At 41.3% G+C, this 26,840-nt stretch overlaps 1 protein-coding gene across 2 annotated transcripts; it reads left to right on the forward strand.

Annotated features, from left to right (window-relative positions):
* The first annotated feature begins 7,196 nt into the window (after window positions 1-7,196).
* Window positions 7,197-21,078, forward strand: chst14 (carbohydrate (N-acetylgalactosamine 4-0) sulfotransferase 14). 2 transcript variants are annotated; one of them, XR_008723504.1, is made up of 3 exons: window positions 7,197-7,626; window positions 19,648-21,009; window positions 21,051-21,078. XR_008723504.1 is itself a non-coding variant. In XM_055635806.1 (2 exons), the coding sequence occupies exons 1-2, from the start codon at window positions 7,381-7,383 to the stop codon at window positions 20,464-20,466; spliced, it is 1,065 nt and encodes a 354-aa protein (XP_055491781.1). In that variant the 5' UTR covers window positions 7,197-7,380; the 3' UTR covers window positions 20,467-21,040. The 2 variants fall into 2 exon arrangements, 1 of the variants encoding a protein (XP_055491781.1); XM_055635806.1 differs by lacking the exon at window positions 21,051-21,078 and having other exon boundaries at window positions 19,648-21,040.
* Window positions 21,079-26,840: the final 5,762 nt, after the last annotated feature.

Genomic DNA, 26,840 nt, shown 5'->3' on the forward strand with positions numbered 1-26,840 from the left:
ATAATAAGTTCTTAAGGATCTTGTGTTAAGTTGCAAGAGAAGGGTTTGGAGTTGGGGCTTTCAGAAATACATGCCTCCACAAAGAAATAAAGAACAAAGAACACACACAGGAGAACAGATGGCTTATCATAAACATGGAAAGGGTGATCTGGATAGGCATATCTATTCTTTATTGCTTTGGAGCAATAATCATGCTGTGAGAAGGTGTAGTTGGTTTAGGTTGGTGTTTATAATAGAGGTTGTTGATGGGATCTTTTTCCATGACATGGGCACCATCCTTCTTCCTTTGTGACACATCTCAGAGTTTGGCTGTGTCATTCATCTAAGGCGATTTATGATTGTCTATGTTGGATTGTAGGCACCAAGGGTAGATACTAGTCTGTGAGATGGTTTGTGCTGTTTAGATGTGTTTATGTTGGGATAAAAGATAAGGCATAGATGATGGTTGTGTGACCTTTGCAAAAGGATTTCTTATGTGTATAAAAAACTGAGAAAGTAACTCTGTTTTAATCTAAGCCAAACGATTGGGGTCTGCATATAGTAATCTTCTATTTGCTGTGTGGAATGCTATTCGTGGGGGGGTCGTAAAGAGACCTTACATTCCTTTCCTCCACTGATAGTAGGAGGTTGTAATTCAGAATGAAACTAGACCCGAGCTTGGAAGGAGGAATTATAATTTATCAAGTGTGACAAGTATATGGCCTTTGTGAGCTTGGAGGTGGGAATTGTGTGATTAGAACTTTGTCTTTACCACTTTGTAAGAATGGGGTAAAACTCATCTTTAATCTTTGTAATCCATAAGTAACTGTATTTTAACTAAGTGGTTGTAAGGAAATTAATTGTGAAGTGTATTGTGTTTAATTATGATTGTAAGTATTTAGACTTTGTTTAAATCGGAAGTTTTAGAAATAACTTTCTTTTCCAAAAGTGAAAATATGTTTTGTATGTATGTGTTGTGTGATTGCTATATTATGTGTATATTCTGAGAAGTATTCTGTGAGAATTAGTTTATATCTGTGGTTTTACTTTAATGAAATAAAGTGATTTTGAGCAAAGAGGTTGAAGAAACCACAGAGGGGATGAAGGTTGTAAAGGGGCTGGAAAAGGGAAAATCATGTGACTATACGTGTTGTCAATCAATGGAAAGGATTTAGTTGATTGGTTAATGCAAATAAGTTAAATGTATGGTACACCATAATGATTGGTTAATAGTTTGCCACTCCTTTTGTACTATCCTTGTCTTTTACCTATATAATGTGTTACATTTATGCCAAAGTTGTAGTTCTTTCAACCTGCCCCAGAGTTTCTAACTCTGTGTTGGAAGGTTTAAAGAATTATCCAGCGCTGTCAGAATAAAGAATCGATTCCAGCAACAAGGGTTTGAATCAAGTTTTCTTGAATTAGACTGGCAAAAAGAACTCATTTTAACATCCTGACTCGGGTCTTTCTAGCATTTGCTTTTATTCAATATTTCCAGCAACTGCAGTGTTGCATATCACTCTGTTCGGGCATTATTTCCTTCCTCCTCTGCCTTCATACATCATCTCTCTACATTTCCTCCTAGCTACATCTCTTCCATACAGATCAGTTCAATTTGACTAAACTTCACTAGCCTCTCCCAAATGGCATTACGGCTATTTGCATTATTCAGTCTCTCTTGATCTTAAACCTATCACATACATTCAGTTGTTCTTTCCATCCATACACTTCCTCTACAAATTAAAACATACTTGTTTTTTCAATGTTTATTAGTTTCTGATGTAATTAGTCAAAAACATGAATTCATGTTTCTCTCTGTTGATCCAGACCTGAATAACTCTGAAATCTTCTGTTTAGATTAACAGCTCTTGAATTCTAACACCTCTTGATCTTTCTTCCCCCTCCGCTTTCTTCTGACAGTCATCTATCACCGCTTGCTCTACTTTCATTATCCCTACTGGTCCCAAATAGTCTGTCCTAAAGTAGAAGCCCCAGTTTCATCGCACCATATTTCCATCTTGTATAATAGACAATAGACAATAGGTGCCATTTGTCCCCCAACCTGTACAAGTCACCCTGCATTCTCATAGCACAGTTATGAGTTCACAGTTCACACTGCCACCCAGCTTTGTGTCATCTGCAAATTTGCTAATGTTACTTTGAATCCCATCATCCAAATCATTGATGTATATTGTAATTAGCTGCGTTCCCAGCACTGAGCCTTGCGGTACCACACTAGTCACTGCCTGCCATTCTGAAAGGGACCCGTTAATCCCTACACTTTGTTTCCTGTCTGCCAACCACTTCTCTATCCATGTCAGCACTCTACCCCCAATACCATGTGCTCTAATTTTGCCCACTAATCTCCTATGTGGGACCTTATCAAATGCTTTCTGAAAGCAAGATAGCAAGATTCAATTTATTTGTCATTTGGACCCCTTGAGGTCCAAACAAAATGACGTTTCTGCAGCCATACATTACAAACAAAAAGACACGAGACACAACATAATTTACATAAACATCCATCACATTACTGTGATGGAAGGCAAAAAGAAACTTATCTCTCCACTGCACTCCCCCCCCCCTGATGTCAGAGTCAAAGTCAAAGCCCCCGGCTGGCAATGGCGAAATGTCCCGCGGCCATTAAAGCCACGCCGGGTGATGGAAGGTCGCACACCAGGTCTAGTTATTAGAGCCCCCGGCGTGCGCTCGCACAGTCCCGCGGCCATTCCAAGCCGCGCGGGGCGGTGATGTCAGGCCCCGCTCCAGGTGCTCTTCAACCCCGCAACTCAGGCAGGAGAAGTCGCCGTTGCGGGATCCCCGAAAAGCAGTCTCCCTCCAGGGACCCGCGGGCTCCCGGTGCCGCCGTCTGCCGGACCCGCAGTTGCAGCCTCCGAATCTCCGGAGGTCGGGCCGCAGCAGCGCTCCACCACAGCTCCACCCACTCCGGACTCAGCCAGCTCCGCGACGGTGAGTAGTCGGCACTGGAGCCCCCGGTCTTCCTGTTGGAGGCCGCTCCACGTTGCAGCCCCAACGACAACGGAGACCCGACAAAGAAAAGGTCGGGTCTCCCGTGCAGGGAGAGATTTTTAAAGTTACCCCCTCCCTCCCCCACCGCACCCCCACCCCCCCCCCCCCCCCCACACCCCCAACAGAAATTAACAAAAACTACATAAAAACGTAGACAAAAAATAATAAAAACGCAGACGGGCTGCAGAGGCCGCTGCTGACGAGAGTCGCGCCGCCTACCTAAGTCCAAGTACACTACATCCACTGGCTCTCCCTTGTCCATTTTCCTAGTTACATCTTCAAAAAATTCCAGAAGATTAGTCAAGCATGATTTCCCCTTTGTAAATACATGCTGACTCGGACCGATCCTGTTACTGCTATCCAAATGCGCGGCTATCTCATCTTTTATAATTGACTTCAGCATCTTCCCCACCACGGATGTCAGGCTAACTGGTCTATAATTCCTCGTTTTCTCTCTCCCGCCTTTCTTAAAAAGTGGGATAACATTAGCTACCCTCCAATCCACAGGAACTGATCCTGAGTCTATAGAACATTGGAAAATTATCACCAATGCATCCACGATTTCTAGAGCCACTTCCTTAAGTACCCTGGGATGCAGACCGTCAGGCCCTGAGGATTTATCAGCCTTAAGTCCCATCAGTCTACCCAACACCATTTCCTGCCTAATGTGGATTTCCTTCAGTTCCTCCGTCACCCCAGATCCTCTGGCCACTACTATATCAGGAAGATTGTTTGTGTCCTCCTTTGTGAAGACTGATCCAAAGTACCTGTTCAAAGCATCTGCCATTTCCTTGTTCTCTATGATAAATTCACCTTTTTTGGTCTTCAAGGGTCCAACTTTGGTCTTAACTAATTTTTTCCTCTTCACATACCTAAAGAAGCTTTTACTGTCATTACATTTTACTATCATTTATTATGCTTTACATTCTTGGCTAGCTTATCTTTGTACCTCATCTTTTCTCCCCGTATTGTCTTTTTGGTTATCTTATGTTGTTCTCTTAAACATTACCAAATCGTCTTGCTCATTATAATCCCAAATGGAATATAATTCTGAGCTCTTCTTCCAATGCATCAGAGATTTGGATGAGCTCAAACGTACACTAGGTGCCAATAAGTTAATGAATTATTTCCTAATTTATTTTAAGGAAAAACATTTTCAGTTAATCAGTCTTTGTTCTATGTGTACTCATTGCTTTTAACATCACTTGAGGTTTTAGTGAAATTAATGAGCTAATTACCTAAAGAAGCTTTTACTATCCTGCTTTATATTCTTTGAAATATTTAAACGTGAACATACAAGTTGAGAGGGTGTATCTCAATCAGCCTCTCAAGCCTGCTCCATAGCCGATCTGATTGTGAACCCAACTCTGCATTTAGATAAAATATACTTGCTTATTCCCCTTGCTTATCAAGAATCTATCTACACCAGTCTAAAGTGGGTTTACTTTTAAACAATGATCCCCCAGTTCTCAATTCCCCCATAAGATGAAACATACTTTTCAGATCACACTGTCAAGACCCATTGGGATCTAATGTTTCAATCAAATCTCCATTCAGTCTTTTAAGCTCCAAGCCTAGTATGTCCAACTTTTCCTCAATTACGAACCTATCCATTTCAGTTATTAGTCTACAAAACCTACTCTGCCTCCATTGCATAAACATCCTTCTTTAAAGGCGGAAGTCGGTGTGGTATACTGTACTCAAACTGTAGTTTTGCCAGAGCACTGTCCAAATTGAAATATAACATCACGTAGCAACATTGCATTAACTTGCCTAATTACTTACTGAAACTAAATTGTACATTTTATCGAGGTCTGATGGGGGGTCTTTTATCAGAAACACACAAAGGCTTCCTGACACACTGAGTAGATCCATAATTTTCTATTTTCAACAGCATTTTTAGTTACTTCATTCATCGTTTATATAAGGTGTAAAAAATTAAGGCCCCAGTACCACCTATTAAAAATCCCATTTACGTATATGCTTTAATTAAGAAAAAAGTGCAGATGCTGGAAAAATCGAAGGTAGACAAAAATGCTGGGTGAGGCAGCATCTATGGAGAGAAGGATTAGGTGACATTTCGGGTCTCAACCAAAACGTCACCTATTCCTTCTCTCCATAGATGCTGCCTCACCCGCTGAGTTTCTCCAGCATTTCTGTCTACCTACGTATATGCTTTGTTCACTGTTAGCCAGATATTCTTTCATTCATGCCACTGTTACTAATGCCATGCGCTCTTATTTTCTGCAACAAACTTTGATGCAGAAACCTATCAAAGCCTTCAAGTATAGTATATCCACAGGCTTGCCACGTTAATATAGGAAACCCTTTCAAAGAAATGGTTAACAGTTTTCATTCTGAGTCTGATTGTTCACCAACTACTTAATTTTAAATTCTTGCTTTATAATTGTTTGCAACAGCTATTGCATTCCACAAATGATCTCCCTAATTTGAAAAAAAATATCATGAGATTTAGGAAAGAGACATGAGAATTGAAGATGCTGTAATCTGGATTAATAAAAAAAATCTAGTGGAAATAACTTGAGGAAGTCGGCATCCACGGAGGACAATTGGCAGATGGCATTTCGGGTCAGGAACCTTTTTCAGACTGAGTAGGCAAGATGGCTAGTGGAAAGAGGCGAGGAAAAGCGGGACACAATCTGGCAAGCAATAAATATTGCGGATAACCTACAACCCAACAGCATGTAGTGAATTTTCCAATTTCAGATCATCTCCCCTTGTCCATATCCAGCCAGCTGCCCCCTACCCCATGCACATCTTTCTTTTCACCCACCCTGCCCATCAACAAGTTCTTATCCCTTTCTCCACATTCCACCATCTGTTCATCACCCTCATTACTCCAATCCCCTATTTTTTGAACCCCTCACACTCCACCCCAATTCCCCTCGACACACCATTCCCTATTCCTCCCTCTGGGTCTACATTTAACTTCCAATCTACAATTCATTTCTTATCAGATATCAAATTCTATTCCTTTTGTTTTCTTCACTTTTAACTCCTGCTGTGATTATTATCTCCATTCATCTCTCTGCCATCTGACATTTATCTGAATCCATCTATTACATGCTGATCCTTGTTCCAACCCTTCTCCTCACTTCTTTCTACCAGCTATCTCCCCTCTACTCCATCACTGAATAAGGATCCTGACCTGAAATGACCATGTCCATTTCCTTCCACAGATGCTGTCTGATCCACTGAGTTCCACTCGTGTCTCCAAGACCTAGTGAGTTCTACTTGCAGCATCAAAGAGTGGTTATCCACCTCTGATCAGATAATGACGTTGTTCAATTATCAGCGAACTCTGCAACCTCTTCGCCCATGCAATCCTTGAGAACTTGATGTTCCTCCAATGCTGATTTAATGCCAACTTTACCAAACTTCGCTGCCGCTCCATCCTAAAAGCAGATGTTAAAGTCTACCCTATTCCCCAAGTTTCTGGACAACTTTTTTTTAAAATAGTTCTTGAACCTTCAGGTCAATAGGATTACTCTGTATTACTGCATAAACGTTTCTACATTAAAATTATGAAATCAATGTTTTTTAAAAATCTCAGATTGCAGAAAATCCAATTGTCTTTTCCTTCCAAATGAATGAACGTTTTGCTACTGCACTGCTGTGATTATTATCTCCATTCATCTCTCTGCCATCTGACATTTATCTGAATCCATCTATTACATGCTAATCCTTGTTCCAACCCTTCTCCTCACTTCTTTCTACCAGCTATCAGGTAATCAAATCCCGACCAGAAACGTTGTCTGCCTCTTTCATCCCACAGATGCCGTGTGGCCAGCTGAGTACTTGCAGAACTTTGCAGAGTTTAGCTCAAGATTCAAGCATCTGCAGTTCCTCTTGTCGCCTCGGAGCCCAGATATCAGCAGCCGTGACAATCAAAGATCCGCTCTAAGATCTTTGGTGGCAATGGCGCTCGGCGTCTCCTCTCCTCTTCTCTCGCATCAGCCAGCACCAAAGATCTTTGGCCAGCACGCACGCGTGCGCGCGCAGTGGCGGTGGGCCAGGCTCGCGGCCAAAGATCCTATCTTTGGATCCAACTGCCGAGCGGTTCAACTTCCCCACGCATGCGTGTGTGCGTGCTCGGGGGGGGGGGGGGGGGGGGGGGGGGTGTAGGGGGTGGGCCGAGCTGAACAGCAGGGGGGGAGGAGGAGGGGAAGAGAAGGGGTCGGTCTATCGGCCGGCCGGTGGGTGTAGTGAGCAATATAGGATCTTTGGTAGTGAGTGGTGGGTCGGGCTGATGGCCGGCCGTTGGGTTCAGTGAGGGATCGGGCAGTCGGTCGGCCGGCCGGCTGCTGGTGCAGCGAGCGAGCGAGTGAGCGGACTGACGGAGCCGGCGCTATGGTGGTGCTGAAGGCGGCCCGGGCGCCGCGCAGGGCAGTGCTGCTGCCCACCATGTTGACATTCGGTGTAATCGTGGCGTCGGGTGGGCTGCTGCTGATGATCCAGAAGGGCATGCTGGCCGAGGTGGACGCGCTGAGCGGACACACTTACGGTGCCCGCAGCCGGTCCCGCAGCGGCTCCAGCTCCAGCTCCAGCACCAGCCGCGGGCAGCACTGGAAGGGGGGCGAGGATCCGGATTACCAGGTGGGAAACGCATCAGAGAGGAGACCGCCGTTAGTTATGTCGAGCAAGAGCCGTCTTGAAGCGGCTGTTGCCCATTTGAGACACTTTTCTCTAATAATACCCGCCTGAGTGCGGCCTGAATCCGAACGGCGGGGGCGAAACTAGTCAAGGCTCAGCACAACCCAGGAATTGTTTTTAAAAGTATAAGAAATGAGGAAATGGCGCAAATAAATACAGCCTGTTCAAATAACCGATCTTATATGGAATTACTGAAAGTCTTATTCAGCTTTTAAAAACCACTCCTGGTAATTTTGTGCGTAACGCCGCGCGTCCTGACTGTCACTGGGAATGTATTATCATGTGTGCAGGCATCAGTCCTGTCTGTAGCTATGTATGTGCAACTTGCCAGCGTCTTTTCTTGGTTTTTACAATCCCAAAAAACTTTACATAACCAACAAAACCAAAGATTATAGAGCGGAGTGGAGTATGTTGCTCCGCTGTATAACCTTTGAACAAAACTCCTGGGACAGTTTGAATGAGAAACGTCTACGAGTGTACCCTTATTCATCCTGTTTACCTGCCACGATACCACGAATTGTCTCTACTGGAAGCACAACAAATAAGCTTTTGTTAGACAAAGTTTATTTTGGTTTTATGGTTTTGATATGTTTCCCAACAATCTTTGAGAATGGTGAACAATGCACGCACTGAACAAAGCCTCTTGGTTCCTTGCAGTATTCGGCGATATAATTTGCGGTCAGTGTTTACTTTTGTGTGGTTTAGCATAACTTGAGTCCATTTGCTGAAGACTGACAGCAATTTTATGAAGGGTTTCGGCCCGAAACGTTGCCTATTTCCTTCGATCCATAGGTGCTGCCGCACCCGCTGAGTTTCTCCAGCACTTTTGTCTACCTGCAATTTTAACTAACATTGATTTCTACTTGCCATTGTCATTATGTGTATGTGCTTTGTTTTTAGGATGTTTTGATTTAAACAAATGGTGCTGAATACCATTTTGGTGAAATCAGTCAGGGTATTGAGTATAGAAGTTGGGATGTTGTGTTACAGTTGTACAAGATGTTGGTGAGGATGCATTTGGAGCATTGTGTTTAGTTTTGGTCACCTTGCTTCAGGAAGGATGTCATTAGGTTGGACAGAGTGCAGAGAAAATTTACAAGGATGTTGCCAGGACTATAACTGACATGTTCCAGGAAGGAGGAGGAGATAAGGATGACAAAGTAAAGGAACCTTGGATGACCAAAGAGGTTGTAAAATTGGTTAAAAAGATAAAGGAAGTGTATACAAAGTTTGAGAGGATGGAAGGTTTTTGAGAAATGTAAAGAAAGGAGGAAAGAACTCAAGCAGATAATTAGAAGGGCCAAAATGGACCACAGTATGGGTTTTGCGAGTCTCAGTTTTAGTTTAGTTTGCAGATACAACGTGGGAACAGGACCTTCGGCCCAACAATTCTGCGCCAACCAGTGATCCCCGCACACTACACACACTAGGGACAATTTACAATTATACCAAGCCAATTAACCTCCAAATCTGTATGCCTTTGGCGTGCGTGAGGAATCTGGAGATCTCGGAAAAAGCCCACGCAGATCACGGGGAGAACGTACAAACTCCTGACAGACAAGCACCTATAGTCAGGATCGAACCCGAGTTTCTGGTGCTGTAAAGTAGCAACTCTACTGCTGCGCCAATGTGCCGCCCACATATGCAAGATTCAGTCATATTCAGAGTCAGATTAAAGAAAATCCCAATGCTTTTTAAGCCTATATTAAAGGCTTAAAGGGTAATCAAGGTGAAGGTAGGCCTGCTCAAGGATGAAGGAGGGTAATCAAGGTGAAGGTAGGCTTGCTCAAGGATGAAGGAGGGAATTTGTGAATGGAATCTGGGGGTGTAGGTGAGTTAGTAAACAGACACTTTGCATCTGTTTTCACCAAGAAAAAGGACATGGAGGACAGTGAGATCAGTCATAGAGTGAAACAGTGTGGAAAAAGGCCCTTCGGCCAAACCTGCCTACACCAGCCAACATGTCCCAGCTATACTAGTTCCACCTGCCAGCATTTGGTCCGTATCCCTCCAAACCTGTCCTATCCATGTATCTGAAGAAGGGTTTCGACCCAAAACGTTGCCTATTTCCTTCGCTCCATAGATGCTGCCTCACCCGCTGAGTTTCTCCAGCATTTTTGTGTACCTTCGATTTTCCAGCATCTGCAATTCCTTCTTAAACAAACTATCCATGCACCTGTCCAATTGTTTCTTAAATGTTGGGATAGTCCCTGCCTCAGCTACCTTCTCTGGCAGCTTGTTCCATACATCCATCACCCTTTGTGTAAAGAAAGTGTGGGGAATATTATAATGCAACGACAGTTGAGATTGAGGAGGTATTGGGGCTCTTGAAGAGCGTTAAGGTGGATAAATCCCCAGGACATGATGGGATCTATCCCAGATTATTGACAGAGGTGAGAGAGGAAATTGCAGGAGCCTTGACAAATAACTTTGTGTCTCCTCCAACCTTTGGAGAAGTCCCAGAGGACTGGAGGGTAGCTAATGTTGTTCCTTTTTTGAAAAAGGAGATGAGAGAAAACCTAGGGAAATATAGGTTAGTGAGTCTCACATCAGTGGTAAGGAAGCTATTGGAGAAGATTCTTTGGTTTAGGATTTACCACAGCCTAGCATGGCTTGATTGAGGTTTTTGTCAGTTGATGAGGATAGGGCAGTGGATGTGATCAACGTGGATTTTAGAAAGGCATATGAGAAAGTCACCCATGGTGGACTGATTAAGATGCACAGGATTAACAAGGACTTGGTCCTATGTATTCAGAACTGGTTTAGTGATGGAAGACAGAGGGTTGTGGTGAATGGACAATATTCGGGCTGGAAGTCTGTGACAGAGGAGTTCTGCAGGGACCCCTGCTGTTTGTGATACATAAATGACTTGGATGTAAACGTAGATGGGTTGGTTAGTAAATTTGCAGATGACACCCAGATTGCTGGTGTTGCAGACTGAGGAAAGCTGCAAAAGTATATAGTCGGATATAGATCAGCTACAGAAATAAGTGAAGAAATGGCAGATGGAGTTTAATACAAGCAAGTATGAGCTGTTGTACTTTGTGCGGTCAAATGGAAGGGGAAATTCAGTCCCCCGACACACGCCCGCTGGATTACAATTTAAAGCTTGAAAAACTTAGGTTTTCTCTCAAAGGCTCTACCAAGACATTCCTAGATACGTGGAACCCTTTCTTGGAACTTGTTAACTCTCTCAACTTGTCCCCGGACTCGGAAGAGGACTGAGTGCTCTCCACGATTGTTCTGCTCTACTGCAACTGCTCTCCCCTTAACCAAGTCAAGTCAAGTCAAGTCAAGTCAAGTTTATTTGTCACATACACATACGAGATGTGCAGTGAAATGAAAGTGCAATGCTCGCGGAACAACAACAAAACAAACAAATTATAAACACAATCATAACACACATATTATGTTGCATAATAAATAATAGAATGAAAAACGTTCTGTACAGTTAGTCCCTGGTGAGAAAGGCGTTTACAGTCCGAATTGCCTCTGGGAAGAAACTCCTTCTCAACCTCTCCGTTCTCACTGCGTGGCAACGGAGGCGTTTGCCTGACCGTAGCGGCTGGAACAGTCCGTTGCAGGGGTGGAAGAGGTCTCTCATGATTTTGTTTGCTCTGGAGTTGCACCTCCTGTTGTATAGTTCCTGCAGGGGGGTGAGTGAAGTTCCCATAGTGCGTTCGGCCGAACGCACTACTCTCTGCAGAGCCTTCTTGTCCCCGCAGAGCAATTCCCGAACCAGATGGTAATGTTCCCGGACAAGATGCTTTCCACCGCCGCTGCGTAGAAGCACTGGAGGATCCTCGGAGACACTCTGAATTTCCTCAATTGCCTGAGGTGGTAAAGGCGCTGCCTTGCCTTACTCACCAGTGCTGAGGCGTGTGATGACCATGTCATATCCTCAGAGATGTGGACTCCCAGATATTTAAAACAGTTCACCCTATCCACAGGATCCCCATTTATACTCAATGGAGTGTACGTCCTCGGATGATGTGCCCTCCTAAAGTCCATGATCAGCTCCTTCGTTTTTTTGATGTTCAAGAGGAGGCTGTTCTCCTGGCACCAGAGTGCTAGATCAGCCACCTCCTCCCCACACTTATTTATTTAATGACTTACTTATTTACTGTTATTAGTGACCCCCCCTTTTTTTCTTCTTTTTTTTTTAGTACTTTTTGTTTTGTTTATCTTACCATGTTTGTGTGGATGTGTATGTATGTGAGTGTTGTTTGTCCCCGTTTGGTTCCGACCTGATTCGGGTGGGTTGAAGGTGGGTAAGGGTAAGGGCTTTGAGGGTCGCTTGCATACTGTTGCACAATTATGCCTTGACTGTCACTGTCTGTTGTCATTGTATGTATGCAAATTGCTGTGAAATTCAAATAAAAAGATTTAAATCAATTGATTTATTCATTTTGGAGAGGGATTGCAACAAAATGCAGCAACTCAGGTACGTTTTATAGAGCAGGCATATAGTCATTAGCAAATGAATTTCAATATAGTTATAACTTTTAGTTAGAAACAAAACATTACATAATCATTGGGGAAATGGGGGGAGGGGGAATGTTTAAGGGAAAGAGGAATGGCAAAAGATTTCTTCAACCTGCAACCAGATAAAAGATCCGTAGAAGACAACTGGGTGTGGCTGAAAAACTCTTTAAATAATATTGTCACAAATCATGGTCCTCAAAAACTAATCAAGGGCCGTATGCGTCCTCCTTGGTTTTCGGCAAAACTGAAACGTCTCTGCAGTAAGAAAGCAAAGTTTTATATCCGTGCCAAAAAAGGGGGTACAAAATTGGACTGGGACAATTTTACTAGTGTGCGAAAGCAAGTCGATCGTGCATTTAGGAGTGCTCATAGACAACATGTTTCCTCATTCTTGGGGGAGAGCAACCCAAGGCTTTTTGGAGATGTGTGAAATCCAGACGGACAGACAACACTGGTGTCCAGATGCTTAAAGTGAACAACTGTCTGATCACTGAGGACCAGGTGAAAGCAGAAGCTCTTGCAAACCAATTTCAACACATTTTCACCTGGGAAGATGTGGAGCTTTCATCATTTCCAGTCCTTCCGTCCAGCCCATATGCTGATATGCCTGCTATTAAAATTGAGGTTGAAGGTGTCAAGAAGTTATTGCTCAACATTAATACCACAAAAGCAATTGGACCAGATCAGATACAGAATCAAGCCCTCAAGATCACAGCCGAAGAACTGGCTCCAGTTTTGCAGTTCATTTTTCAACAATCACTTGACTCGGGTGATGTTCCGCTGGATTGGACGAAGGCCAACATCACTCCTCTCTTTAAGAAGGGTTCAACCACCAACCCAGCGAATTATCATCCTGTTTCACTAACAAGTACTTGCTGCAAATTGCTGGAGCATATCATTGATAGTAATCTGATGCGTCACGTGAGCAAACATAATATTCTTGCTGACAACCAACATGCATTTAGGAGGCATAGATCATGCGAGTCTCAATTTATCCTGATGACAAATGACCTGGCCAAGCATCTTGACAGTAAGGTCATCATGGATTTAGTTGTGCTGGACTTTTCTAAAGCATTTGATGTCATCCCACACCAGAGACTGCTTCGGAAGCTTGATTTCTATGGTATTCTTTCCAACACGAAACAATGGATTTCCAGTTTCCTGACAAAACGTCTTCAGCGTGTGTGTGTGTGAACGGAAAGTGCTCCAATTGGCATCCAGTGTTGAGTGGTACACCCCAGGGCACAGTACTTGGCCCACACCTATTTTTGCTTTACATAAATGACATCCATGAAAAAGTCGCAAGTACGACCAGACTATTCGCTGATGATTGTTTACTGTACCGTCCAATTAAGCAACAGGTGTCCTAAACTTCCTGAGGCGCAACTTTCATCATTGTTCAGCTTCTGTCAACCCTCGTTAGACCTCATTTGGACTACACAGTTGCAGCATGGGACCCATACACAGATAAAAATATTTCATCCATCGAACGAGTCCAAAGACAGGCCACTCGATTTGTTACTAACACCTATGAGAGAGAAGCGAGTGTCACCAAACTTCTGAATTCTCTGGGGTGGAACCCTCTCCAAGGCAGACGTGAAGCTCACCGTTTGACCTGTTTTTACAAAATGTTAAATGGTCAGCTAGACATAGATCACAAGACCTACACCAACCCCAAACCAATTAGGAGCAGACGAGGGCATTCGATCCAATTTGTGATCCCAGATCCAAAGACAGATGTGTACAGCAATTCGTTCTTCCCACGCACAATTAAAGCATGGAATAATCTCTACCAAACTATAGTTACCCAACCAGATGCAACTAAATTTAAAGTAGCACTTTCTTCCCAATAACCCTTTCTGGCTTAATCCCTCCCTTCACCACCAGTTTAAATTCCAGTTGGAATATTTTGGAGGACCAAGTAACCAAGAACCAAGAATGGAGGCATCTAAAAGCTAAGAAATAAGATAAGTTGATTTTAAAATAATAGTAAACCATAGCATTGAAAGTTCTGGAGAAATAGAATTGGAAGAAACATGATACAACTTGAGTGGAACATCAGTACTCAGTTTGATTTAATTATAAATAGTGTGGGTATCTTCATGAAATGAACATTGAGAAACAAATGATGATAAAATGTATAATTATGAATCAGCGCACAGGAGTGAAATTGATAATCCGATTGAATGGTACCAGAACAATAATCTCACTCTCAATGTCAGCAAGACCAAGAAGCAAACTATTGACTTCAGATAGGAAAAGCTGAGGATCCACAAACCTGTCTTTATCAATGGGGTGAAAGTGGAGAGAGTTGATGGCTTCAAGTTCCTGGGCATGATTATCTCTGAAGATCTGTCCTGGGCCCAGCACATTGATGCAACTACAAAGTAAGCTCATTAACGCCTCTATTTTTCATAGAAGATTGAGGAGATGCAGTATGTCAGCAGATACTCTATTGGATCTCTGCAGGTTTATAATGGAGTGAACATTGACTGGTTGCATTATGGCCTGGTTTGGTACCTCCAACACCCAGGAATGAAGATGAATACAGAGAGTGGTAGATGCTGCCTGGTCCATCACAGTTAATGACCTCCCCATCATTGAACGGATCCTCAAAAAGACAGCCAATACCATCAAAGATCCACATAATCCTGCCTATAATCCTCATTTCGCTCCTACCACCGGGAAGAAAGAACTGGAACCTGAAAATCGTGTACATCAGATTCAAAAATAGCTTCTTCCCAGCAACCATTAGGCCCTTGAAAATTATGCAACACTAACATCAGCAACTATAGACTGCACTATGGACTTTTTTTGTTGCATTAGTATTACGGGATTTATTGAATTTTTATTTGAGTTTACAGGCTGGATTTAGTAAGAAATTAAGAATTTCATTGTTCCATTGTTGGCACATTTGACAATTAAATGACTCTTGACTTTTCATGACTAAGCAAAAGATATTTACTAGAATTATACTAAAGCTTAGAACTCATAAACTGTCTGGAATCTAGTGTTCAACAGTCTTTTGGCTTTTCTTTGGTAGAACTGTCTTGAGATATAATATAATAGTACAGACATATAGGCATTTCCATGTTGTAATCTAAATGCCGTAAATGTATGATAATACATAATCCAGTAGTGAATTTTAGTGATTCAATTATTTAGAATTGTTATGGTGTAGAGCATCATACTTTGGAAATGTTGAGGCAGTATATGCAATTCCAAGAAAACCAAGCATATGAGAAAGAAAGGATTGGAAAATGTTACTAACAAACAAATGAGAATGGGAGCAAACAATTAGAACATGTCAAGATGGACCATTGGAGCTGAATCACATATTTCTGGATTATATCCCATGCAGTTGAGGATAAAAAAGACCTGATGCTCTGCATTGGTATTTCTGGGAATCAAGGGAATTAGAAACTATTTGTTTCCATGTGGCAATTTGAGAATAAACGGATTAATGTGCACTTTCATGCAATTTTTAAACCAAATGTATCAGTTAGTGACACAATTAAACTACTCCTTTCAACCTGAAATCCATAAACAACTAAAGATTGTGAGTAGACCCCATTGCAAAATGATTAGATTTCAGTTCAAATGAAACATCAGTTGATTTCTGATACTTTAGTCAAATGCACTTGAATAAAAACGGTTTGAAATGGTAGTACAATTTTCATTTCAACAACCACCTTGCATTTTTTTTTAGTTAATCTGTAGTGCAGATTTTTGGAATCATTGTATTTGTTTGCTACCAACAATGTTACACTTCTGGTACTTGTTTTTAACAATGAATTTTATATTTAAAAAAATTAAAACAATTCAGTTCTGGTGGTTGCATGTATCTTATTTTTTGTCTGACACTTAAACTTCTTTAGTAACTGAAACCAGCTTGCAAGTGAACAGATAAGATAAAGTTAGAATGACAATAGACAATAGAATAATTAATGTAGATTGTAAATAGCTGTGGTCCCAGCACCGAGCCTTGCGGTACCCCACTAGTCACTGCCCGCCATTCTGAAAAGGACCCGTTAATCCCTACTCTTTGTTTCCTGTCTGCCAACCAATTTTCTATCCTGTCAGTACCTTACCCCCAATACCATGTGATCTAATTTGAAGGTTTTAAAAGTAACATAGGCAAATTTGCAGATGACACAAAGCTGGGTGGCAGCGTGAACTGTGAAGCGGATGCTATGAGGATGCAGGGTGACTGGGATAGGTTGGGTGAGTGGGCAGATGCCTGGCAGATGCAGTTTAATGTGGATCATTGTGAGGTTATTCACTTTGGTGGAAAGAGCAGGAAGGCAGATTATTGTTTGAATGCTGTCAGGTTAGGAAAAGGGGAAGTACAACGACATCTGGGTGTCCTTGTACATCAGTCACTGAAAGTAAGCATGCAGATACAGCAGGCCATAAAGAAACCTAATGGCACGTTGAGCTTAGCAACAAGAGAAATTGAGGATAGGAGCAAAGAGGTCCTTATGCAGTTGGACAGGGCCCTGGTGAGACCACACCTGGAGTATTGTATGCAGTTTTGGTCTCCAAATTTGAGGAAGGACATTCTTGTTATTGAGGGAGTACAGTGTAGGTTTACGAGGTTAATTCCCGGGATGGCGGGACTGTCATATGTTGAAAGAATGGAGCGACTGGGTTTGTATATACTGGAATTTAGAAAGATGAGAGGGGATCTTATTGAAACATATAAGATTATTAAGGGATTGGACATGCTAGATGTAGGAAACATGTTCCCGATGTTGGGGGAGTCCAGAACCAGGGGCCACAGTTTAAGAATAAGGGGTTGACTATTTAGAATGGAGATGAGAAAAAACCTTTTCACCCAGAGATTTGTGAATCTGGAATTCTCTGCCACAAGGCTGTGGAGGCTGATTCTCTGGATGCTTTCAAGAGAGTTTGATAGATCAATTAAAGATAGTGGAGTCAAGGGATATGGGGAGAAGGCAGGAACGGGGTACTGATTGCGGATGATCAGCCATGATCACAGTGAATGGCGGTGCTGGCTCGATGGGCCGAACGGCCTTCTCCTGCACCTATTGTCTATTGAATTTTAGGTTGGAGATCCTTTGTCAAAACATAAGGGAATACATTTGAAAGTTTCCTTTCAGATTTCAGCTAGGAACAAAAGGGATCTTTATGGATCACAGGTACAGATGATTTTGGAATCTGGAATAAAGGTATAGCTTAGTGACTAATTCGATTGAAGTGGTTGTATGGATATTACTATGGAAGACTGCTGAAGAATATCATATATCTATCATATCATATATCTATATACTTTTAAAACTCGGTCGGTGTATGTCATTTTGCCTTTGAAACGTATTTCCTCGAAAACCAGATGCAAAAACGCGGAGATTTTTACAATTTCGGCAGGGATTTAACATGATTTCAGAAATCCACTCCTCTCTAAATTCGGTCAATTATAAAATCAATATAATATCAAGGGGGGTAGTTAGCATGTGTGCGGGGGGGTAGTTAATGTGTGTGTGTGTGAGCCCCCCCGCAACCGCACGTTGAGGGAACAGGTCTAGTATTAAATATTTTTTGTAGAATAGCTATGTAAATGGCAGATAAATCACAATCAATATGAAGTTATGCTTTTAATAGGAAAAATATATGTATTCTTTGGAAAAATAAAAGACAAAACTAGTTTGGCTGAGGTAGAGATTTACCAAATCATATAATGCATAATTTAATGCAGTTTAACAAGGTAGTAAAAAGGTCAAACCCGTTATGATCGTTTTACTACCTTGTTAAACTGTAATAAATTATATGATGCATCATATTGATCCGTCTTTGAATTTCCATGAGGAAACATTTTTTCCAATATCTAATCTATCAAACACGTTTGATGCATTCAAAGATCAATTTGTTGGAATATTTTACTTGGTGAATTCAGAATGGTGAATTCAGAATGTGGGACTTTGATAACAAAGGATTTGAAGTAAATAAAACTTCTTGAAAGGGAAAATCAGATAAGTACAACAAATAATTGAGAGTGTTAATAGAGTGGGAAGAAATGGAATGGCCAAGGCTTGTATGGATTCAAAACTTTGACGTACTCAGCTCAGGCAATTGTACTGGAAATGTTGTGCTATTCCTTCAAAGAACTGGTAAAATAAAAAAAACAGCTTTTAAAACAATGTGATGGCAACACAGGCCATTTATGTTAGGAGGCGTACATATGAGGTTACCATCTGCCTTTTGGATGACGTGTGGACTTGTACCTTTTAGTTTCTATTCAATTTCATTTTTCTATCAGCCAAGACATTTCAATCAAGTGTCCAAATTAGATATTGATGAGAAAATAAATAAAAAGAATGAAAACTTTCCATTTCCCTCCACTTTGTTTTTGTCCATCATTTTTTAAGATATCGGCAGGTCAGGCAGCACCACTAGAGAACATGGATGTTTTGTGTTGGGTCCCTTCGTCAAATCCAGGTGGGGCACAGGGAAGAGTGTGGGGGGTGGGGGGGGGGGGGGGGGGGGGGGGGGGGGGGGGGGGGGGGGGGGGGGTTAGTAGGTTAATTACCTGAAATTGGAAAATTCAGTGTTCTTACTGGTAAGTTGTAATCTACCCAATGAAATATGAGTTGCTGTTCCTTCAGTTTGTGGCCAAACTGTGGCAATGGAGGAGGCCAAGGACAGGAAGGTCAGTATGGGAATGGGAAAGGGAGTTAAAATGGTTTAGAACCAGGAGGCCTTGGCAGTCAAAGTTAAATGTTTGACAAAACGGTTTTCCAGTCTAAGCTTGGTCTCGCCGATGTAATTGAGGCCACATTGGGAACACCGAATGGAGTAGATGAAGTTCGAGGTGTACGTGAATCTCTATCCCACCTGAAAAGACGACTGGGGTCCCTGGATGGATGTGAGGGTCATCCATCCATGGACCCCAGCCCCTGGGATTGCCGGGGAAAGTAGATGGGAAGGAGGTGATTTGGGTTGGAAGGCATGAATAAATCAAGGAGTTGTGGAGGGAGTGAAAAAGTAGAAAGCGGTGGGATGGGAAGATGTGACCGGTGGTGGGATCACATTGAAGGTGGCGGATTTCTCGGAATGATATGTTGGCAAACACGGTGAAAAGTAAGGTTCGGGGATCTCTATCCATGTTCTGTCTGGAGGGAGGGGAGCGAGAGCAGAACTATGAGACACAAAGGAGATGCGATTTAGGGATCCAGCTTTGATAGCAGGGGGGAAACCACGTTTACTGAATAAATAATTTTAACTGTTTAGGTGTTGAGTTGACTGAAATTCTTCAGCTCTGGGTAGCAATATTTTTATATTGAAATTTTAGGAAAAATTGTAGAATTTCACAATGTTTTCTGGGAACATTGCACTTTTGTAATTGAGGAATATCTATGAGGTATTGAAGTGTATGTGCAGCTTTTCAACTCTAACCTTATGTATGGGGATATTAATATTTTGTTATGATATCACCCTAATTTCCTTTTTTCTCTTGATTAGATTATTCAAGATATCCGGAACCGTACTCTTCATAGTGTTTGCAAACAGAAGACAATGCCACATAGTATCTTGGATTTAACCGCATCCCAACGACGGACTTTGCTAAAACACATCCTAGTTAATGATGATTATAAGTTTTTGTATTGTTATGTACCCAAAGTTGCGTGCTCTAACTGGAAACGTGTTATTAAAGTACTGGGTGGTGCATTGGATAATGTGCACGTGCAGATAAAAATGGACCACAAAAATGATTTGGTGTTCCTTGGCGATTTAAAGAACAGTGAGATTAAATATAGGCTGAAACATTACTACAAGTTTATGTTTGTTCGAGACCCAATGGAACGATTGTTGTCAGCATATAGAAATAAATTTGGAGAAATGGTGGAATATCAAAGGAGATATGGAATGGAGATAGTGAGAAGATATAGGAAAAACATTGGGCAGTCCAAAGGGGATGATGTTTCTTTTTCAGAATTTCTTCAGTATTTGGTGGATGAAGACGTAGAGACGATGAATGAACATTGGATGCCAGTTTACAATCTGTGCCAACCATGTGCTGTGATGTATGACTACATTGGTTCCTATGAACGATTGCATAGTGATGCACGCTATGTACTTCAAACTGTTGGGGCCTCGGACAATGTTGAGTTTCCTGAAAGGCAAGCATGGTATAAACCCGTCACGAAGGAGATCTTGCATTACTATCTATGTAAGGTGCCTCGAGAACTTTTGCATCAACTTCTACCAAAGTATATTCTAGATTTCTCATTATATGCTTATCCTCTCCCAAACGTCACACATGAATATTGCCGGCATTGAAGAGCATTGTTTCCATCCATATAGAGGAGAATGTGTTTTGCATTTTAATTTTTTAATTTGCGAAGTTGATGGAATCATTGGCATTCCGATAACATTCTATTGCTGCTTTATTTTATTATATATGCTTATAACAGTATAACCATTGCCTTACTGGGAGGGGATGGATTTGCCCCCAAATCTCATTTCCACCACCGAAGTATGACTTGAAAATTTTCTGTGATAAACTCTTGATACAAATTGACTTGTGTAACTTCCCCAGGATCAGTATTACACTAACTGTTTTTGTCGTGTGTTTATTCGCAACACTTTTTGTAGCTCTTTTCATACTTCTATTATACCTCAGCTTGCTGTTCTATTCCTTTTCCTCTTCATTTATTTAGTTTGCTCTTCAATTTTTTTTTGCTCTTTTAAATTTGGAGATTGCAAATAGCGATGCTATTCCCACTGTGTGGAGATAATTGATTAATTCCACTGTCAATCTTTTTTTTGAATCAGTGGCATTTCTTGCACTTGATCGCTTATTTATAGACAATAGGTGCAGGAGTAGGCCATTTGGCCTTTCGAGCTAGCACCGCCATTTGGAGGTAGGCCATTTGTAGACACACCACTCTCTGTGAGAAAAAACACACCACTCTCTGTGAGAAAAAAGTGTTTCCTCGTCTCCGTTCTAAGTGGCTTACTCCTTATTCTTAAACTGTGCCCAACATCGGGAACATGTAGTTTAAGAGGGAACTGCAGATGCTGGAGAATCGAAGTTACACAAAAAAGCTGGAGAAACTCAGCGGGTGCAGCAACATCTATGGAGCGAAGGAAATGAAGAAGGGTTTCGGCCCGAAACGTCGCCTATTTACTTCGCTCCATAGATGCTGCTCACCCGCTGAGTTTCTCCAGCTTTTCTGTGTAACCATCGGGAACATGTATCCTGCCTCTAGCGTGTCCAATCCCTTAACAATCTTATATGTTTCAATGAGATACCCTCTCATCCTTCTAAACTCCAGAGTGTACAAGCCCAGCTACTCCATTCTCTCAGCATATGACAGTCCCGCCATCCCGGGAATGAACCGTATAAACCTACGCACGCCCTCAATAGAAAAAATGTCCTTCCTCAAATTAGGGGACCAAAACTGCACACAATACTCCAGGTGTGATCTCACTAGGGCTCTGTACAACCGCAGAAGGACCTCTTTGCTCCTATATTCAATTCCTCTTGTTATAAATGCCAACATGCCATTCGCTTTCTTCACTGCCTGCTGTACCTGCATGCTTACTTTCATAGACTGATGTACAAGGACCCCCAGATCCCGTTGTACTTCCCCTTTTCACAACTTGACGCCATTTAGATAGTAATCTGCCTTCCTGTTTTTGCTACCAAAGTGGATAACCTCACATTTCTCTGCATTAAACTTCATCTGCCATGCATCTGCCCACTCCCCCAACCTGTCCAAGTCACCCTGCATTCTCATAGCATCCTCCTCAAAGTTCACACTGCCACCCAGCTTTGTGTAATCTGCAAACTTGCTAATGTTACTTTGTATGTCTTGAAAACTTGCTAATGTTACCTTGAAAACTTGCTGTTACTTTGGAATGACAGAAATTCTAATGTTGGATTACAAATTTGCTGTTCTTGATCACTCTGTATGTATATGGATTTTATGCTTATTTTTTAAAACTGTACATAGAATGCGCTAGACTGTTTCATCTAGATTATGATGTTTTTGCTTGTCTCGCTAATGGTATGGAACATCGTGTTTTACAGAACATTGGAAAGTCTAATGTATGTTTTATATAAATTTTAAAGACATATGAGTAGCTTAGAATAGAGTTCAATTGGAACTAGTAAGGCTGGTAGCACATTTTATAAAGGTATATTTTTATGAAGATGTTACATTTATAAGTCAAATAAAATATTGTCACCTTGACTATATTTGTTTTTTCACCCACTTGTGTTTTAATTTTAAGTAAGCATTTAACTAAACGTTAATATGACTACCAGGATTTGTTACTACACGTTTTAGTGGGTTCATTGCCATCTTGTAATCAGTGTATTTTCCCAAGTGTTAGCTAGATCAGATATGAAGTAAAATATCAATTGTTTTATTCAAGTATCCAATTCAGTTCTTGAGATTTTTTTACAAAAAGCTGGAATTTTAAATATTTGCAAGTGGCTAAGGTTATAAGAGTAGTGTAGTTTTGTTTCTGTTTCATAAGAAAGCAGATGTATTGATGAAAATATTTGAAAATTTTGCAGTTCCAGGATCCTACTGACCACAGAGGGTTAGTATGGACAGTAGGTTGACAATTTATTAATGCAATGTGGGTATCCTTCCAAGACCAATATTTATTACCCATCTGCAATCAGCTCACAATTGGTACACATTTGCTTCAACTCCAGTTCACGACATATTGAAAACAAATTGTTAGGTCATTCCATGTTGTGTTCAGGGATGATTATTCAGAATTTGAAGGCCTCTCCCTTTTAAATGGCAAATTTGGAAGTTTCATAAAAGCTAGAGTAACTCAGTGGGACAGGCAGCATCTCTGGAGAGAAGGAATGGGTGACATTTCGGGTTGAGACCCTTCTTCAGACTGGTTTAGACAGAAATAATCAATTGTTGGCTTTGTCGAATACGTGACATTGTTAAAAGTACATCCGTATTGCAGTTGAAAAGCATAGGAAGTTCTGGAGTATTGATTTTTTTCAATTTTTTAAAAGACCATAATTTATTAACTTTTGCGAAGGTGTAAACTCCACGCAGACAGCACCCCAGGTCGGGATCGAACATGAGTCTGGTGCTGTGGGAAGGAAGAGCTGCACCACTGTAGGCTTGAGAGATGCAGACAAGTAGGATGTTGAAGGCAGTAAATGGATGCTTACATTCAATATCTAGGGTATGGAAAAGAAGAGTAACATAGTCTTGTAACTCTCACTTTTTAGAGTAGCTAGTAGAGAAACATAGAAACATAGAAATTAGGTGCAGGAGTAGGCCATTCGGCCCTTCGAGCCTGCACCGCCATTCAATATGATCATGGCTGATCATCCAACTCAGTATCCCGTAACCTGCCTTCTCTCCATACCCCCTGATCCCCTTAGCCACAAGGGCCACATCTAACTCCCTCTTAAATATAGCTAATATAGGGTTAAGTTTAAAGTAAGGGGATCTGTGGAAGAAGTTTTTCACACAAGGTGTTTGGAATCTGGAATGCAGGCTGAGAAAACAGTAATGCTGGCTGCACATAACATTTAATTTTTCTGGGGAAATATTTGAATCTCCAAAGTACAATAGTCTGCTAACCAAATGCATTGAGTATAGTTCACCATGGAATTGGCAGGCCTGAGGGCCCATTTCTGTGCTGAATGAGCAAAAATCCACACTCGTAATTGCAGCGCAACCATGGTCATTTAGCTTAGTTTAGAGATACAGTTGTGTGCAGGGAATCACTGTTTAGGGTTACGGATTAGGTGCAACTCAAGTAATCTGTTTTGTCCAGGATGATCTCAAGCTTCTAAGGAAAGTCAGGTGCTGCAGCAATGTGTAGGTGCCTTTACAGCTCTGAGGACCTGGAATTGATCCTGACTTCCAGCAGCCATTTTTCTTTGTGCAAAGTATGACTAACTTATTTTCCCCATGATTCCCAATTGTCTTCACTTTTACAGAGGTTCCTTGATATTACACTCATTGCACTGGAATTCAAGCTTCTGGGCCATACTTGGGCGTCAGTGATAAAATCAGGATTGTCCCTGGTGAAACCTCCAGCTGTGGCATCAGCAATTGGTGAAAATAAAGAGCTATATACAACAGTCAACATGCCTCCCATCACATTGCTATGCTTAAAGGATCTGGGTGGAATTAGATAAATAGATTTATCCAGCTTTTGAGGACAGATCAGAACTGGTCAACTTCTCACATTACGGCTGAACGCAAGGCTAGCTCTGGAGCAGAGGCCTCTAGTCCTACAGTTGTGATTTTATTGAAGATGGTAACAATACATGGGCTCTCCTGGTTAATTAGCTGTATGATTTTAAAGGTAATCCCTGCTTTCATATCACTCCACTCGAATCGTCTTGACTGCTATAGCTGCTTTTCAGATTCTATCTCCAAGCTCATCCTTAAATTTTGTTGATCTGTGCCAGGACTCGGTGTTATGGAATTCCCTGCCAAATCACTGCAGCCATATCATTATTTTTCATTTGAAGGTGTTCCTCACAAACCATCCCTTTAGTCCAATGCTCAAATATCTTGCTGGTTCCCGCACTGCACCTTGCAATGATTTTGTATGTTAAATTCACAATATGGTGGAAAACATATCTTCACTTATTTGATTTGTGACCAGAGAATGGTCAAGGAAAAAAGGGAAATGTCTAAATTCCTGTATAATTGTAAGGCATATGTGAACTTGTTAATATTGGCTAAATTAAAGACACATTAAAATGGAGGATCACTGCACTTGTCAGAATTGCTTAACCCATGTCAGCTAAACTTCACAGGCTTTGATTGGCGCCAGCCAGTCTATGCTCAGACTGATATGCAGGATTGGAAGGAGTCCAGGTGTTCTCCATGTTTCTCTTAAATTGATAACATGTATAGTGGTTTTGCAAACTAACTTTAAATGTATCATTTCTATTGGGTCTCTGCAAAAGTATTATAAACAGTATAAATAATGTTACAAGACAGTCATCCCCTTATTGATGATTAGTCGAACAGTTGAGCCTTGGAGAAATTGTTTGAATCTCCGGGCACGTTTCAATGTTTGTTCTTGTTAGCTTCCTTCAAGAGCTTTCTTTCTTATACAATGCATGAGCAATAATGTTGTATTATTGGGTTAGGGAAATATCTGTTATGTATGGGGTTAATCGATATCTGTAATTCAGTTATTAAGAGACCACCCCCGTGCGGTTCGGCCCCTCGAGGTCCCGGGACATATAAAAGTCCGCTACCACGAGGCTCAGCATAGATCTTCTGGGAGAACGCTTGGGACTGTGTGAACGTCTGGAGTGTCTCTGTCTGAGCGAGGCCTAGAGGGGTGATCAGGCAGACACGAGGATCGAAACCGCGGTGGGATAAGTACAGTAGTTGATCTGTAATGCACTTTTGGTAAAATAAAGATGTTGATTCATGCTTGATTCAGTGTTTTTCCTGAAACTAGGCTGGGGGGAAGCTTAGAAACGAGCAATAATCAAACTACAACAAAGGTCTTGAATGGCCAAATGTTCTTTGCTAACCTCAACAGAATGCTCCATTGTTATTTGTCTCTTTCTTTCATGAGCCTGCCAGGAATTGCTAATTTTAGCAATGTTATAAAATTTTGAGATTTAAAAAATCAAGTCTGCAATTTATCCCATCAGATAAAGCATAACAATAAGTTTAATTTGACACCAAATTCACTTTCATATCTCAAGTATTAAAAAAGTTATGGCCATTTTCATACTCGGAAATTAGCATCTTGTTCCCTATTGATTTTCAATGGACATTACAAAAAAGCTGTGATCTTGGATAGTCAAAAGCCCATTTCTTAAGGAAAGATTAACATTTTTAAATAGCCTAAGTGTCCAAAGATTATTCACAAATAATTCACAATATAACATGATTTTTATATCTAATTTACATTAATTTATAGGCCAAATGGAAGGAATTTAGTGTTCAATTGCTGTAAATAAATGCCCATTTAAATCGGCTTTCTAGTGGGTTCATGTGAACGCGCTGGTTTAGAACGTTCGCATCGCGCTGGATTAGTGCCCTCAAATGCCGAGAAAAATACTGCGGGATATAAAAAGCCCAAAATGAACTACTCGCTATAGATAACTTTAATTACAGGGTTATATATATGCCCCATTTAATGTAAAAATAAGGTACATACCTTTAATTGTTTACTTTATAAAACCCTGGGGCTGCGAGAGGTTGCGGAATCAGAGAGTAATTTTAAAACTATTATAACTATATTATCGAGGCCTATAAAACTAATAATACCTTTTGCGACCGGGTCTTGCAGCGATTTTTCGTTAATGATTTACTAGGCTGAACATCTGCGATTAGTACAGCCTAGTAAAAATCGCGTTTTAAACCCGCCCCCTCCAAACAGCGCCAAAAAATCGCGGACATGGCTGAGGGCAGATTCCCAATGACGATTCAGGTAGGTTTTGTAACATACCTACTAATTTATAATGAATTGTGGATGTTATTTTCAAATCTTAATCGAATTTATAGGAGTTATGGAAAACAAGTGGTAAACTTACCTTATGCAACACCAGGATATTCCAAAATGTGTCATATCTGACCATTTTGAAATGTGACTGCAAAATTGTATGTGGCAAAAATTCTGTAATCAATTCAGGGGATGTTTATTGAAGGAGATAATTACCAGCACACCCAGAATAA

The sequence above is a fragment of the Leucoraja erinacea genome, chromosome 1, assembly GCF_028641065.1.
Source record: "Leucoraja erinacea ecotype New England chromosome 1, Leri_hhj_1, whole genome shotgun sequence".
Classification (NCBI taxonomy): Eukaryota; Metazoa; Chordata; class Chondrichthyes; order Rajiformes; family Rajidae; genus Leucoraja; species Leucoraja erinaceus.